The sequence below is a fragment of the Psittacula echo genome (assembly GCF_963264785.1).
Source record: "Psittacula echo genome assembly, chromosome: 5".
Lineage (NCBI taxonomy): Eukaryota > Metazoa > Chordata > Aves > Psittaciformes > Psittacidae > Psittacula > Psittacula echo.
In genome coordinates, this window is record NC_137739.1 from 10227149 (window position 1) to 10240764 (window position 13616).

Genomic DNA, 13616 nt, shown 5'->3' on the forward strand with positions numbered 1-13616 from the left:
ATCTAAATGTTAGTCCCATTCTGCATTTGTTCTTTGTATTAACATCAATTCATTAAAGATGCAACAAGCAGCTTTAAAAGACATTTCACTAGGAAATACCTAAAAGGCCAGTCCGACTGGTACTGAAGTCTTGGTTTTAAGAGCACAAAATCAACTGCAAACCACAAATATGCAGAGCAAGTGGTACCTCAATATTCAACAGAAGAGTACAGAAGATAATCTAAACCTGAACCCACCATTTCTGCACCAAAAAGCACTGTAACACTGTCACACTGTATGAAGGAGATCCTCTAGAGCTACATGCTCTAGAGGATGTATATGATAGGTTATGTGTATCAAAGCAGAGCTATCACCACCCCAAGTCTACAGGTAAAGGGCTGTGAAGACAGCAAAGGTACCAGGTGCCACCTGGAATGAGCAGCTGAAGGCAGGAGTTGTTTGCCCGTGCAGACCACTATGTCCACACAAATACTCCCTCCCATTGCCCCAGTCAGCCTGCCCATGGCCAGCGTGCACAGATCTCCGCCTGGCCTCACGTTATGTGTGTGGCTCTGGGGGTTTGGGAGACCACACTGATTTTTCTGCTCAGGTCTGTGTATCTGATTATTGGTTTCTAAATATAATCAGAGGTACTGATTTCTTGGCATTTAGTTCTGCTTTAGGAAATTCTCTCGTTAGTTTTCTCCATGTTCTCAGAGAGCACCATGACTTCTCTGCCAAGTAAGAAACTGCAAGCTATAGTTTCAGTTAGGAATAAACACTTCAAAAGCAGAACAGACCTCAAACCACAGGGTTGGAAGCAAGAAGGGCACCAGGGTGCTGCAGAAGGCAAAGAAAAGAAAATTTTGCGAAGAGACATTGGGCAAATCCTGGGTTTAGAAGCAACCACTATATTACCAATCATTAGCACTTCTTTCCTTTTATTAGCACTTCCAATGTTTAAGGTCAATCATCAGCAAGTCCCACAGTTCACAGGTCAGGATATCTGGCACTCCCTCAGGGCACATGGATATGTGCAATTCTTCCTCATACATTCCCCCAAAGTAGCAATACCTTTCTTAACATTCACTAGCTTAAAATAAAGATACATTGAAAATGTACAAATTACAACACTTTGTTTTTTCCCCATGTATTTCATCACAGCAATATAAAATTCAAGGTCATTAAGCAGTGAGCATGACAGTTTATTACAGCTTCATCTCGAACTCCATACATGCATGCTTTGTCTTCATTTTTATTATGATCTTGATAAAATTTCCCTCAGAGAGATTAGAATAATCACTGAATGAAGTTTCAATTATTTAGGCCCAAACTACTATAAAATGCCAACAAAAATAGCATGAAACCTGTCGCATCCAAATTTCTAACAATGGTGGGGTTTGTAAGCTTCAATATTTAAATGTAAAAGGACTTTATTTCAAGTACTGTAAAAGAGAAACATTGCCACTTACTGGCAGTACCAATGTCTCTGCAATATTTGTAAGCATTTATGTGCATCTTTCAAAAGCTCTATTAACCTTTATACTATTTGTCAATAAAAAGGCCCATTAACATTTAAACTGTGTATGTCCAAGTGTCTATTTCAAAGAGGAATCAAAAGATAGCCTGTAAGAAACAGCTGTTTATTACAGACTACATTATTGGGACTGAATGCATTGGAGAGTTTGAAAAGCTCACATTTCTGAAAGTAAGAAAAAACAAAGTTAAAAAAAAGGAAAAAAAAATAAAAGGAAAAAAAAAATCAACTGGCAAACAGGCTGCTCATGGCCAAGCAGGAGAAGTGACAGCCATAGGAGTGAATGGGTATCACTAACATCAAACAGCTTTGGAAAGAATGGTACAATCAGCTGGTGCCACTTCACAAATACTGGAGGTGTGAAGAGATCACACTGTATACAAAACTGAAATTTAAACACTGCTTTAGCAATAGGATCATTGGAACTTACCTGACATCAATAATCTGTCTTCAATGGGCAAAAACCTGATTTTAATCAAAGATAACAATCATCAGATAAGAACTGAAATCACAACTGTGCAGATGACAGACTCTTCAATCAAGCTGCTGAACTAGAAGTGAAAGACATAATTCACCAGTTCATGTATGTCCCCCAAAACTTTGTTTCAAGCACCACTGATTTAGTAAAATTCCTAAGCGTTGCTTCTGTAAAGTTGGTGTCAAGGAAAAAAGATCTCAAAATACAGAGCTGAAAGTGAAGTCAAGCAGTCTATTACCACTGCTTGTACAAATGATTAACAAAGACAGCACGACCTGTTCCACTGCAGATTAAAAATAAATCATTCATTGTCTTCAAGTATGGGAGATGCACTCACAGTGACAATAGAGGCATTCATTTCATTACTTTACAACAAGGAAATCTATCGACTCCATAGAAAATTTACAACCAAAATGGAGCGAGTGTGACAAACGGTGCTCGTATAGCAATGACAATGTAAAGTCCACAAGTTCAACAAAAGCGTATTTTAGTGGCTCTGCCTCCTCAGGCTCCAGTTTGACAGAGCACCACTGCATGAAATCAGTCCCTTCCTCTCACGTCCGTCTTGTCTTCTGTTTTTTTGTTTGCCTCTTTGCATCCTCTGAGCCACCTGTGTCAGAACCAGTCTGTCCGAGAGCACGTACTCCTTGCAGCCGGGTTGTCAGCTGTAGCAATAAGGGAATAAGCTAGGCAAAGAAAAGAAGGGGAAGCAGGTTGTGATTACAATGGTATGTAAGGTGTGAATGAAAAACTTCTTCAGACCTGTGCATCCCCAGATAAAGAAAATTTATTGCAAAAATGGCACATCTACAAAGATACCAGAAAATGGCAGCAAGTCTTGGGAAAGAATCAGACCAAACTTCTGGAAATTTCTGATAATCAAAAACTAAAATGCTTGTCAGTAACTTTTCTTTCCCCCTGCAGTAATCCAGCCAAGAACAGCAGTTTGAGTCCTGAGTCTAGAAAACCACCGCTGTTTTCAGCGACAGCAAAGAATATCCCAGAGAATCCCACGTTCTGAGCTGCCTTACCTATGAGAGGAAATCAAACAGCACAGAAAACTTATATCAGCAAAACAGAAACCCAGACATATCAGTGAAGACTAGGAGAGCATGGCTTGTTAACAAAGCCAGAGGGGTTATATAGTAGGTAGCTATATTTCTCTTGAGAGCTTTTGCACTAGGTAGGGTGTAAAGCTGAAGAGACCAGACTCAATGACTTGCAAGATTCTTTCCAGTCTGATTGTTCCTGAAGTAAATTAAATAATTATTTTCATTTCTATTGTCACTGAGTCTGATTATCTGAATTTGAATGCTGCTACATTGGGTTTTTTTTCCCAGAGCCATCAAAAGAGGAGATAAAGCTCAGAAGCGGCACAGGAACTCACCATCACGATAAGGTTTTTTTTAAGGAAGGTAACTGTCCAATAACATGGCTACACTGTACTTTTCTTAAAAATGCATCTCTATCTGGATAACAACTTCAACAAACTCTCACTTATCACAGTACAAAGTATTCATTGATATGACAACAGTATTCGGAGAAGACAAAAACACCCATGACCTACCTTATCGTGGTTGTAACCAGCCAGCAACAGAAGCAGTGTCAGTGGTAATGCAATGTAAGATCCTTGGGCAATATCTTGTTCGGGCAGCTTTCTCTGAAAACAGTGGGGACCATGGATGGGTTTTTTTTTGGTTGTTTTTTTTTTTTAAGTCATTTTGGCTATGAAATCCCTCAGCTTTAAACAACAGCAGCAGTAGGATCATGTGGCATGTCCAGCCCTTCCAGTCTGACTTCCTTCTAAGTGCTGCCTTCAGCAATTTACTTTAGGTTCAACTTCAAAGCAGTCCCCTTGGTCAGATTCATTCATATTTTACCTTCTTCCTGGGGTTTGCTGTTCATTAAAGCTAATGCACTAATGGTCAGTCTCCACTTTACAGTTTGCTAGTGTGCTTAGATTTACCTTCCACACCTCTGTGATCATACTACAGCAACCATACTAGCACAAAAATCTTTCAGGACCATCTTCATCTTTCATTTATAACTGCTATTTCAAGTTTCCCTCATGTTCTGCTGGCATTTGAGCATGCAGTGATGCAGAAGATCATTTAAGTATTACAGAACAAACACTTCACTAAATCTGACTGCACTGTGTTCGGAAGTGGAAAAACACACAACACCTTCCTGACCTCCTTACCTGCCTCTCGTCACATACCAGGTGATGCCTTAAATGTGGCCAAAGCCAAATTCATTGTCACTTTAACGCCTCTCATAAACCTCTTTATATTTACATTAATAGAAAGTTTGGCCAAGACCACAAAATACATACAGGCTACGCTACCAGCCATTGCTCTCAAGGTGAACACTTGAACATTTAAGTATTTCATACTTACAGTGGGACTGAAGATCAGTGTAATGTGTTTATGATATCCAATAGCAGTGAATGAAACTTGAGGCAGGGTGTAATCATATTGTGATTTAGACAGTGTAGAATCCAGGAGCACCACATAATTCTGTGGGTAAAAAATGCACTCAGTATACAGCATCAGTAGCAGCCTGAGACAAAATCAGATTTAAAGGCAGTTTAACAGGCTTCAAATCTTCCGAGATATTGGTCACTTCAGCATGAATACACCAGAAATAAACTTCCGTATCTTTAGAGAAAAAGATTAAAGGACCTAAGCTTATTATTTATCAATATCCTTACCTCACCATCTCGGAGCAGTGGTGGGAAATGGAAAAACAGGGATAGGCCTAAGTTGACTGTATGAATTGGGTTGTCAAGATTTTCACTTTTGTAGAGCTTCACCTATGAAGGAAAGAAGAAAGCACAAAACAGGTACTTTTAAGAACCACAATAGATATTTCATATATCCCACATCTTAAGAGATAAAACCACTTCAAAATTCATCATGTGTTTTGTAAACAGAAAGTTGCGAAATAAAAACACCTGAACTGTTCTAACCTGGGATGCAGAAAGTCACAGAAACAGTCTTCTCACAGAACTTGAAATAATTCAGAGTAACTGATGTCTGATATTTTCACCAATCTACTGTATTAAAAGTAGCCTGTGCTGTGCATCAACCAGAACCAATTAATTCTTCTAAATAATCCCAGCAGCTTCATAGGAATTTGCAGCTGGGGATTGTTTCTATTTCTCCAACAGGCTCATTTTGCTTGATTCCAATTTCTGTACACTTAAATTTAACAAGCTAGACATTCTCAAGCTATAGAACAGGCCTGAAGTCCACAGCAAATACAGTTTTGCTCAGAAACCAGCATAATTAAAAGAGGATTGTATCATAGTCAAGTAAGGCTGGCAGAGGCAGCAGCACCTCCTTACACGAAGCTGCCTGAACACACTGATGTTTATCAGCCACTATGCCTCCTCCAGAGGACACAGTAAGCAAAGTGATGGGCTTTGTGGACCACTCTGAAGCAGCACCTATACCACTGTTTGTAAACCTCTGGATCAGGTATCTGCCAAGACTCGGCTCTCCTTGCAGACAGAGCCCAATTAAATTCTCATTACTTCTGCTCCGTGCTACTGTGGTTGCAGCTCAAACCACAGCTCAGCAGAGCATCTCCAGTTGTTTCATCAAACCCACGTCACCAGAAGGGACCAGACTGAGGTCACAGAACCACTTGCTTGTGTCTGTATCAAATCTCAGTACATCTTTCAGACAAAAACTTCTGCCTTGAAAGCAAAGGTGATGATACGCACCCATCAACAGCACATGTGCATTACATGCAATGGAAGACCCATCCTAATATGAAACATGTACTGGCCTGAGCAACTTCCTTATAATCAAATTTTGACATCCATTTCTACTTGCCTAGGCTGAACTGCAAGGGTCTAAATTGCCCCAGAAAGATGGGAAGCTTGCTCAGGTGTTCTTCAGTAAGGTGATACATTTTCCCTTCACACCTTCTCTGAGCGTTGGATCCTTTGGATATCTCCCAAAAACCCAACAGCTTAGCATGAGAACCTGGCAGGTGAGATGCGTAACACGCTAGTTTGAAATAAATCCAGGCATTGCATTTATATGCAAATGTAGGTAGCTTTCAAACGTGAGAAATGGTACCGTAACTCCTACCACACTAATGCCTCATGTAGGTGTTTCCAGCATTTGCATGCTAAGCCAAAAGGATCACGGGTGTTGTTTTTTTCAGCTCATAGTGCAGTCTTTTGAATTCTGAAAATTTCAGCTCTACTATTTGTCTCTCTTATAACTGTATTTTAAATTCATGTGTCCTATGGCATCATTGCATTCACATGCTATCTTCTTGCTAGCAGACATGCATGTTAAAACTTCCAAGTATTTCAGGAATTAACGCCGCTCTCCGGTACAGAGGACTCATTTCAGCCCTGTTGTCTTGCTCTCCCTAAGGCCAAGGAAGAAGACCCAGAAAGGTACAGGCAAACCGGAACAAAGTATTTCTTAAACATACTCCCATGAAAAAAACATGGAAACACTGAAGCAAAGCAGTCAAGAACACTGGAATCTTAATTCTGCCTGGAATTCAAATTCACCTTCATTAAAGTATTAGTCATAATCTGAATTAAATGTGTGCTCTGGCCACTGAACAATTTCCAGTGACCTTGCCAAGAACCGTTATGAAACCAACAGCAAACGCATTTAACAACGATGAAAGGCTTGAACTTACACACAACGTGGAGAGATACTCAGAAGATGTAATTACATTTCCACTTAAATCAAATTGATTAATTTGCCGGAACGCTATAATATTTACATCACCAATGTCACTGTTCCCAACCTGCAACATAAAACACAACCATGTTTCTACCAACAGAGGAGCAGTTAACAGGACACCCAGCACAACACAAATACTGCTCAACTGTTTAAACAAAAAGTGTATTTTGTTCTATACTAACCACATGGAAACTTGAAGGCTTTCCAAGTGCAAATACTTTTCCTCCAGAGTGAACAGCTTGCAATTAAAGACTTGCACATTATCAGTACAAGACTGATGGCATTAAGTTAAGCTAAAAATGGAAGAAGTATCAGAAGCATGCATTATTTTGTATGAGGCTGAGTTACAGACGAAGGAAGGCCTGGTATCCGAACACTGGTCTCCCTATTTTGCATCTGTGCTGAGAGATGCATATTACTATGCTATGATGTTTATGCAGTTAATTAACGAGGAATATGCTCATATAATATAACCTACTTTGAAAATATGTAACATTATATTCTTCAAAATTGTTTAAAATATGAAACATTTCTGTTCCTACATCTGAACTCTGATCAGAATAAGGAAAGACATTTACTCAAATAAGAACTATGGCAACAGACAGGTTATGGTTAGGCCAGGGGCTGTATCAACAGTCTGGTGCCGCTAAGGCTGTACATTTTTCCTGCAGGTATCTTTCAGATCCCTTCTCTCCTGGAGAAAATGGCAGGCTAGCAAGGATACTATTAGTACAAGCTACTGCATACAGCTGTCATTTGCAATACACAACCGTCAGATGATTTTCTGGAATTTGGCTTGCTCTTCCCCTTCCCAACCCGCAAGCACCCTTAACAAGAAAACACTAAGGACTTGAAAGATTTCTGCTTTTCTGTTTTGCTGCAAAGGAGGGCTCCCTGGTCAGGCAAGTGTCTGAGCTCAAATAATGACCATCTCCCACTGAAAAGTTCTGTACAACTAACGAAGGCTAATTAACCTTTACTGGATGTCAAGAGAGAAATGCAAGGCAGCTAATATGCATCTGTAAGGATGAAAGAATATTTAACAACATTTTACCGGTTTTCAATTCAAAGTTATTATTACATTTTATAAAGATTTGCTAGCCTGAATGACAAATTTCACCTACATCAAGACTGCAGGATTTGGACCAAATAAAGTGTAAAGAGATCTATCTATCAATCAATAACTAAATACTGAGATAGGAAAATATGACAACTTATGACATCCTCAAGTCACTATTGCTTTGTTCCACATCATAAAGAAATGCTGAAAGGTATTCTATACAACTACTCTCTTGATTCTTGGCGTACTGTCTTTGTGACTGTAAAAGAATCCTTTCCACTTGTTCACTGTTTGGGCTTATCTTACTTCAATTTTAATCTATGGTGCTGAATCACACAATATGGGGCCTGTATTTAGGGAGCTAACTTGCTGAAAGCCACTTGTCTAAACAGAATGCATTCAAGTACACTGCTGCTGACAAAACAGACATAATGCCCTGACAGATACATTTCACAGTGAAGTTATAATACAGAAAAAGAAAAAATTACCTCAATTGCCCGATGCTGTGGTAAAGCTCTTTCAATGTGATCATTACCTTCAGCTTTGAGTTGCACATGATACACACAACCAGGCTAAAAGGAACATTCAGATGATAAATCCCAACACTGAATAATACACACTTAAATTTTAGAAAACAGTAAGAGCATTTTGTAACATTCCATTTAGGATACACCACCCAAACAGATTTAACTTTACCCAGTTAAAGTCTTCCTTTTCCCAAGTAGAATATTTAACTCAAGAACACTATTAACGGTGTTCACTGCCAGCAAATACGAAAGGGCTATGACAGAAATTTCACAAGTTTATTATATTACAGCGTTAAACCATCTGCTGTGAAGTGTTTTAGCTAGAAAGAAAACATTAAACAGGAGTAAGACCTGATCAAATACTTTCTACTTCAGCAAATTGCTTACTACGCATATTATCCAATCCAATAAATAAATACCCAATAAATTCAGCTTCCACATTTCCTGCAGATCAGTCTACTTCAAATACATGCTGAACAATCAACATCAGACATATACCAAATATCCTGGCCCAGTATTTTCACAAGAGAAACTAAATGCTTCCCCAAATTCTTTTGCCTAAGGAAATTCTCTGCTCTAACACCAGAACACTGCTGAACAACTGCTAGACATATTCAGTACCTTGACTGGGGCCTCAGGTCATGTCATGAGAACTGTTCAATGTTTGTGGGAGGCCATCACAGTGTACCAGCAGAAGGTTCTACAGACTTCTGTACTAAAAGTCTGTTCTACTACTGCTACTTTTATCCCCCTTTACTAGAATCAACGTTTACTACACAACAGTGTTTCTTAACACAGACAGACTCAAGGGAATCTAAGCTAGCAAATGTGATGGGAAAACAGAAATTGGAAGCTAATTAATAAAACACATTTTATTGCTCAATTATCACATTAACATAAAAGTAAATGAGAGAGAGCATTCTCATCCTTACCAAAAGGCCACGTAGCCTGAATTTGCCCTCTTCATCAGTTATTGTGTCTTCTCCATAGATGCTACAATCCTTCTGTCCCACAGCTTCTACTGAGATTCCCTGCTCAGGCTCTCCATTTAAAGAAGAAACTGTACCATAACAGCTAGAAGTATAAAAAGAACCAATTGCTACAGGTGTGCTGCAAATTGATGCACATTTTTAATGTATTTTATTGGTATAAATGATGAAAAAGTACTTAATATATTTAGCATAGCATGGAGAAAGGGAATTTGTATGTATAGAATTGGCTGCAGTTCAGAGAACAACTTTAGGTGTCCAAGTTCTCTGACCTCCATGAACAGCAGCACTTATCCCTGAGGGCAAGAAAAGGAAGGATCCTGAAGTCAGGTATCTGAATTGGTCTTGCGATCCCTAGAGTAGCCCTCTTCCACTGGATGCAGCACAAGCCACTTTCAGTTACACCAACATAGCACTTTCATAGCAATGTTTCTCCTTACAGACCTGCCACCTGGGCTTAGCTATATATCAACATGCATGAGAAAAGGCTAAAAAAAGTACTTACACACAGCATAACAAAGTTAAATTGTGCCTTCAGAAGTACCTTCCAAACCTTCAGAACAGAGGTGTATCAGGAGAAGACATACATTTTGCAAAATGCCTCTTGACAGAGTAGGTGGCATTTTGCATGGCATTTCAGCTTCACTGACCTGTAAGCTGTTCTGTATCCAGTTATCCGAATTCTGAGATTCTGTCCTTCCCGCACTTCAATCATTTGTGATGATGGTTCAAAGCGAAACTCTTTCATCATGGGTTTAAAGTAATACTGCCCTGGGCTCTGCAGAGAGGCATAAACCAAGCTGTTTACTGATAGCAGCACAAAAATTCACCAGCTCCAAACAACTGTATTTCTGCAAGAGCAACCTAAAGAGCTCAAGTTCTCTGTCCCAGCTGTAGGTCAAACTGGTCAAAAGATGCGAACACTGAAAAACAGTGAGCACATTGGGCAATAAACCCATGAAACTCCACTAGGTGATAAAGCCTGAAGAGCAAAAGGAAACTGTGGCCCTAAAACCTTACCACAAGACCTCAAGGACAAGGAGGTGACCAGGAGAGAAGGATATCTGCAAGGAAACTATTCAGGCATGTTTATGCACATATACAGATCAATAATCTAATTAGATTTCTTTCCTCTAAAGACTCTCAAATGATCATCAACAAATTGGCTTGTTTCATGCTTACAGACTGCAAATTAGTAACTGAGATCCATCAACATCATCTACTACCTGTTGGGAAGAATCTCCTTAGTTAGATTTTGCATCTTTCACTTGGTAAGATTTTAAGTGTTGTCTGCTCTGAGGGACCTACATTGCTCATTGTGGGTTCCAATTTCAAAGGAGGCCATACATCCCCTGCCACTGAAGGGAGCCAATTGCATCCCGATTTTGGAGAGCAAGTAACACAGCATTGCACATGCAGCCACAATCAGAATACATTCCAACTTACCAGATTGGAAAAAGTCAGCATGCCATTATCTTGCGTAAGGAGGTTGGACCGAAACACCCCTCCGCTGAGAGACAAGAGAACTCCAGCAAGAGCCTGGTCATCCTCTGACTTGATCTATTTTTGAAAAAGCAGTAATTTTAAGTGTAAGTGAGGGCTGCTTTATGAAGAAGGGTTCAGTTCAGAAGCCCTTTGCAGAGTGCACGGATGGGCTGGCTCTGAATGCTCTGCTGCAAGCAGAAGATAAGTAGCCACATCTGCAGCACATCCCTTTCTGTGAGACTGCAGAGCTACAGAAGCTTCTGCTGTAGCAGTCCCAGCCATGCACAGCATGTGCCACCAGAGCAGTCATTCTCTGTCGCTTGACAGGACATCTGGTGGCTAGAACAAAGTATCCCAAAGACTAGAAGCAAATTGCACATGAAAAAAATCACCTTAAGGGATAAAAATCATTAAGAGAATGTGGTCCGACTCTATATAAGCAAACGAACCCAGTCTTTTGGTCTGCAGGCTCTTTCACTCTATAAACCTTGCAAAATATCTTCTGCATGGCAACTCATGGTCTGCAACTAAGATCATCCACTGAGACTTTTTTCCCCATGACAAGATTATCCCCAAATCCGACACCCATTTGTGTTTGGCTGGGAGATGTGAGCTATTTTCTTTGCCTGTCTATCTCTAACTGCAAACACTATTCATTCAGAACCCAAATTGTTTATAACATTACCTCGAAAGTCACCCCAGCAAGAGCGAAAGCTTTGAAGTCCCCAACTGTTCCTTCTACTGCAGTCAAAACAAACCCTTCCTTCTGAGCAGTGACTGTATATTCCAAGTCACTGTGGAGTGGCCCAACACTTCAAATAAAAGGAAAGAACTCTTTTAAAAATAGCACCTGGATAGCACATACACATTGTCAAGTCATCATTGCATTTTAACTACAGAATCCAAAAGATCAAAACTAATCTGTTAATTACCTGTAAGCACCTTTGTCATCAGTGAAAACTGTGATGAGTGGGAAAGTTGCTCCCTTTTCACCAATGATAATCTCAACACCTTCCAATTCAGGATGAATTCGCCCTTCCAGAAATAAGCCTGCTTTTCCAAGAATCTCTATCAGCTTTCCAGGACAACTCTCTTGGTCATTGCAAAGGGGATTTAAGACAAACAAGAAAGTCAAAATACGCTCACCACTCTGTCTTACACCAAGAGTTTAACTACTTCCAAAGTGACCAGTTGATGTTCTTTAACCTCAGAATAAGAGATCAACCAAGACAATTGCATGGCCTCTCAGCACATCTCAAAACACCTGAACATTCCCAAAATCAGTATCTGAATTCCAAAGCTAAAAAGCACATCTCCAAAACAAACATTCTGGATTTGCTAAGTGCTTCAAGGATTCATTAAGTTACATGTACTGCAGCCATGTACTGGAGAACATTCCAATAATGTGCCCTTCTAGCTGATACTATACAGAACTTGGACAAAATTCTTTTGAGTTCAAATTCAGGCCAGCATATGTCATGTTTAATGACATAAGTAACATTTTATTTCCCTCCTCTCCAACATATTTAGAACGTGTACAATGAAGAGGCACATAAAAAGGGATACTTAACATTATCTAGTGATTTCAATCAAAGTCTGTTCACTTACATCATCTGAGCAATCTGAGGGCAAGATGGACACTGACTTACAAGTTGCATTGATTGATGATAATCCTGACAATTCTGAAGTTTACTTTTTTGTGACTATTTTTATTATTGTTATTTACTACCAGAAAAAAAAACAAAAACAAAAACAAACCCAACCAACAAACTTAAAAGAAACTTGAATTTGGGAACAAATTCAAAAGACAAACATTGCTTTGCACAACTATTTGTCTAAATGAGAGTAATATGAACAATTCTGAGCATCTAACCCAGAAATCTAGCCCTTCCTCTTGTGTCAGGTGGTCTTTCAACATTCGGGAGCATATTCTGCTGATACAAACTGTATTTGCAACCTCTACCAAATACCAATGCTTCTAAATTTCAGAGTGAAATTAGCCAAAAGAAATAGCTGCAATGGAAACTTTCCTAACATCACCTTTGAAGAGCTAGTCATACATTCATATATACGGATACCCTTCTGCCTTAAAAATCTACTCCTTTGAAAGTAGATTTTATTTATGTTTACCTCCGCTAACAACTGTTTCCACATATGGTGGGTAAAAAAGCAGCTCTTTTGATGATGGTGTTACAGTAATTTTCTCTCCAGACCTGTAAAACACAAATAAGATTAGAAGAAAATGGAATTAGCAGCTACCATGTAGAATACAAGATTTTATTCTATTCAGGGTATCAACTGCATATTGACCCAAGAATCCATCTAAATACCCCAAGGAAAAAGTGCCAACAATAACCTAACCAAAATTCATACTATATGGTACTAGCTTTCATTTAGCTGACAGTCAACAAGAACATGCACGGGTACCCATACAGCACCTTTCCTGCATGGAATATATCACTATTCTGTCTGGTGACAACACCAAACAATAGAACAAAGATTACACCGTGTCCATTGGAGCTTGGTATTACCTTGCCCAGTATGAAAATTCATATAAGAATGGTCCTTGGAGTTCCTCCACCATTTCTTGCACTGGTGGCTTCGTTCCTTCCTCCTCTTGACCCTTCTTTTCTCTCTCCTGTCGGCGGGTCTCGATTTCTGCCAGCTGCTGCTCCCTACGTAACTCCTGTACAGATTTCAGGGGCCCCAAAACTAAGGCAGGCTCACTGTCAATGGATGACCTGAAAGCACGGGGGAGAAAACAAAATCAGCTCCTTTCACATGGAGGGATAAAAGCTTGTTTTATCTGTTAATTATTGCCTTTATATCACAGCAGACAAGTG

At 39.5% G+C, this 13616-nt stretch overlaps 1 protein-coding gene across 1 annotated transcript in view; it reads right to left on the reverse strand.

The window, feature by feature from the left end:
- Positions 1–676: 676 nt before the first annotated feature.
- LOC308221176 (BOS complex subunit NOMO1) overlaps positions 677–13616 on the reverse strand; it is a gene marked incomplete at its 5' end in the record, with an annotated part of 30213 nt that continues 17273 nt past the window's right edge. Inside the window, 13 exons of the mRNA XM_080618138.1 lie at positions 677–2680; positions 3562–3654; positions 4391–4510; positions 4705–4806; positions 6666–6776; positions 8261–8344; positions 9232–9373; positions 9939–10066; positions 10735–10848; positions 11459–11585; positions 11706–11865; positions 12904–12986; positions 13305–13514. Coding sequence (XP_080474264.1) covers positions 2549–2680; positions 3562–3654; positions 4391–4510; positions 4705–4806; positions 6666–6776; positions 8261–8344; positions 9232–9373; positions 9939–10066; positions 10735–10848; positions 11459–11585; positions 11706–11865; positions 12904–12986; positions 13305–13514 — 1606 coding nt within the window. The 3' untranslated portion in view covers positions 677–2548. The remainder of the gene's footprint in view (positions 2681–3561; positions 3655–4390; positions 4511–4704; positions 4807–6665; positions 6777–8260; positions 8345–9231; positions 9374–9938; positions 10067–10734; positions 10849–11458; positions 11586–11705; positions 11866–12903; positions 12987–13304; positions 13515–13616) is intronic.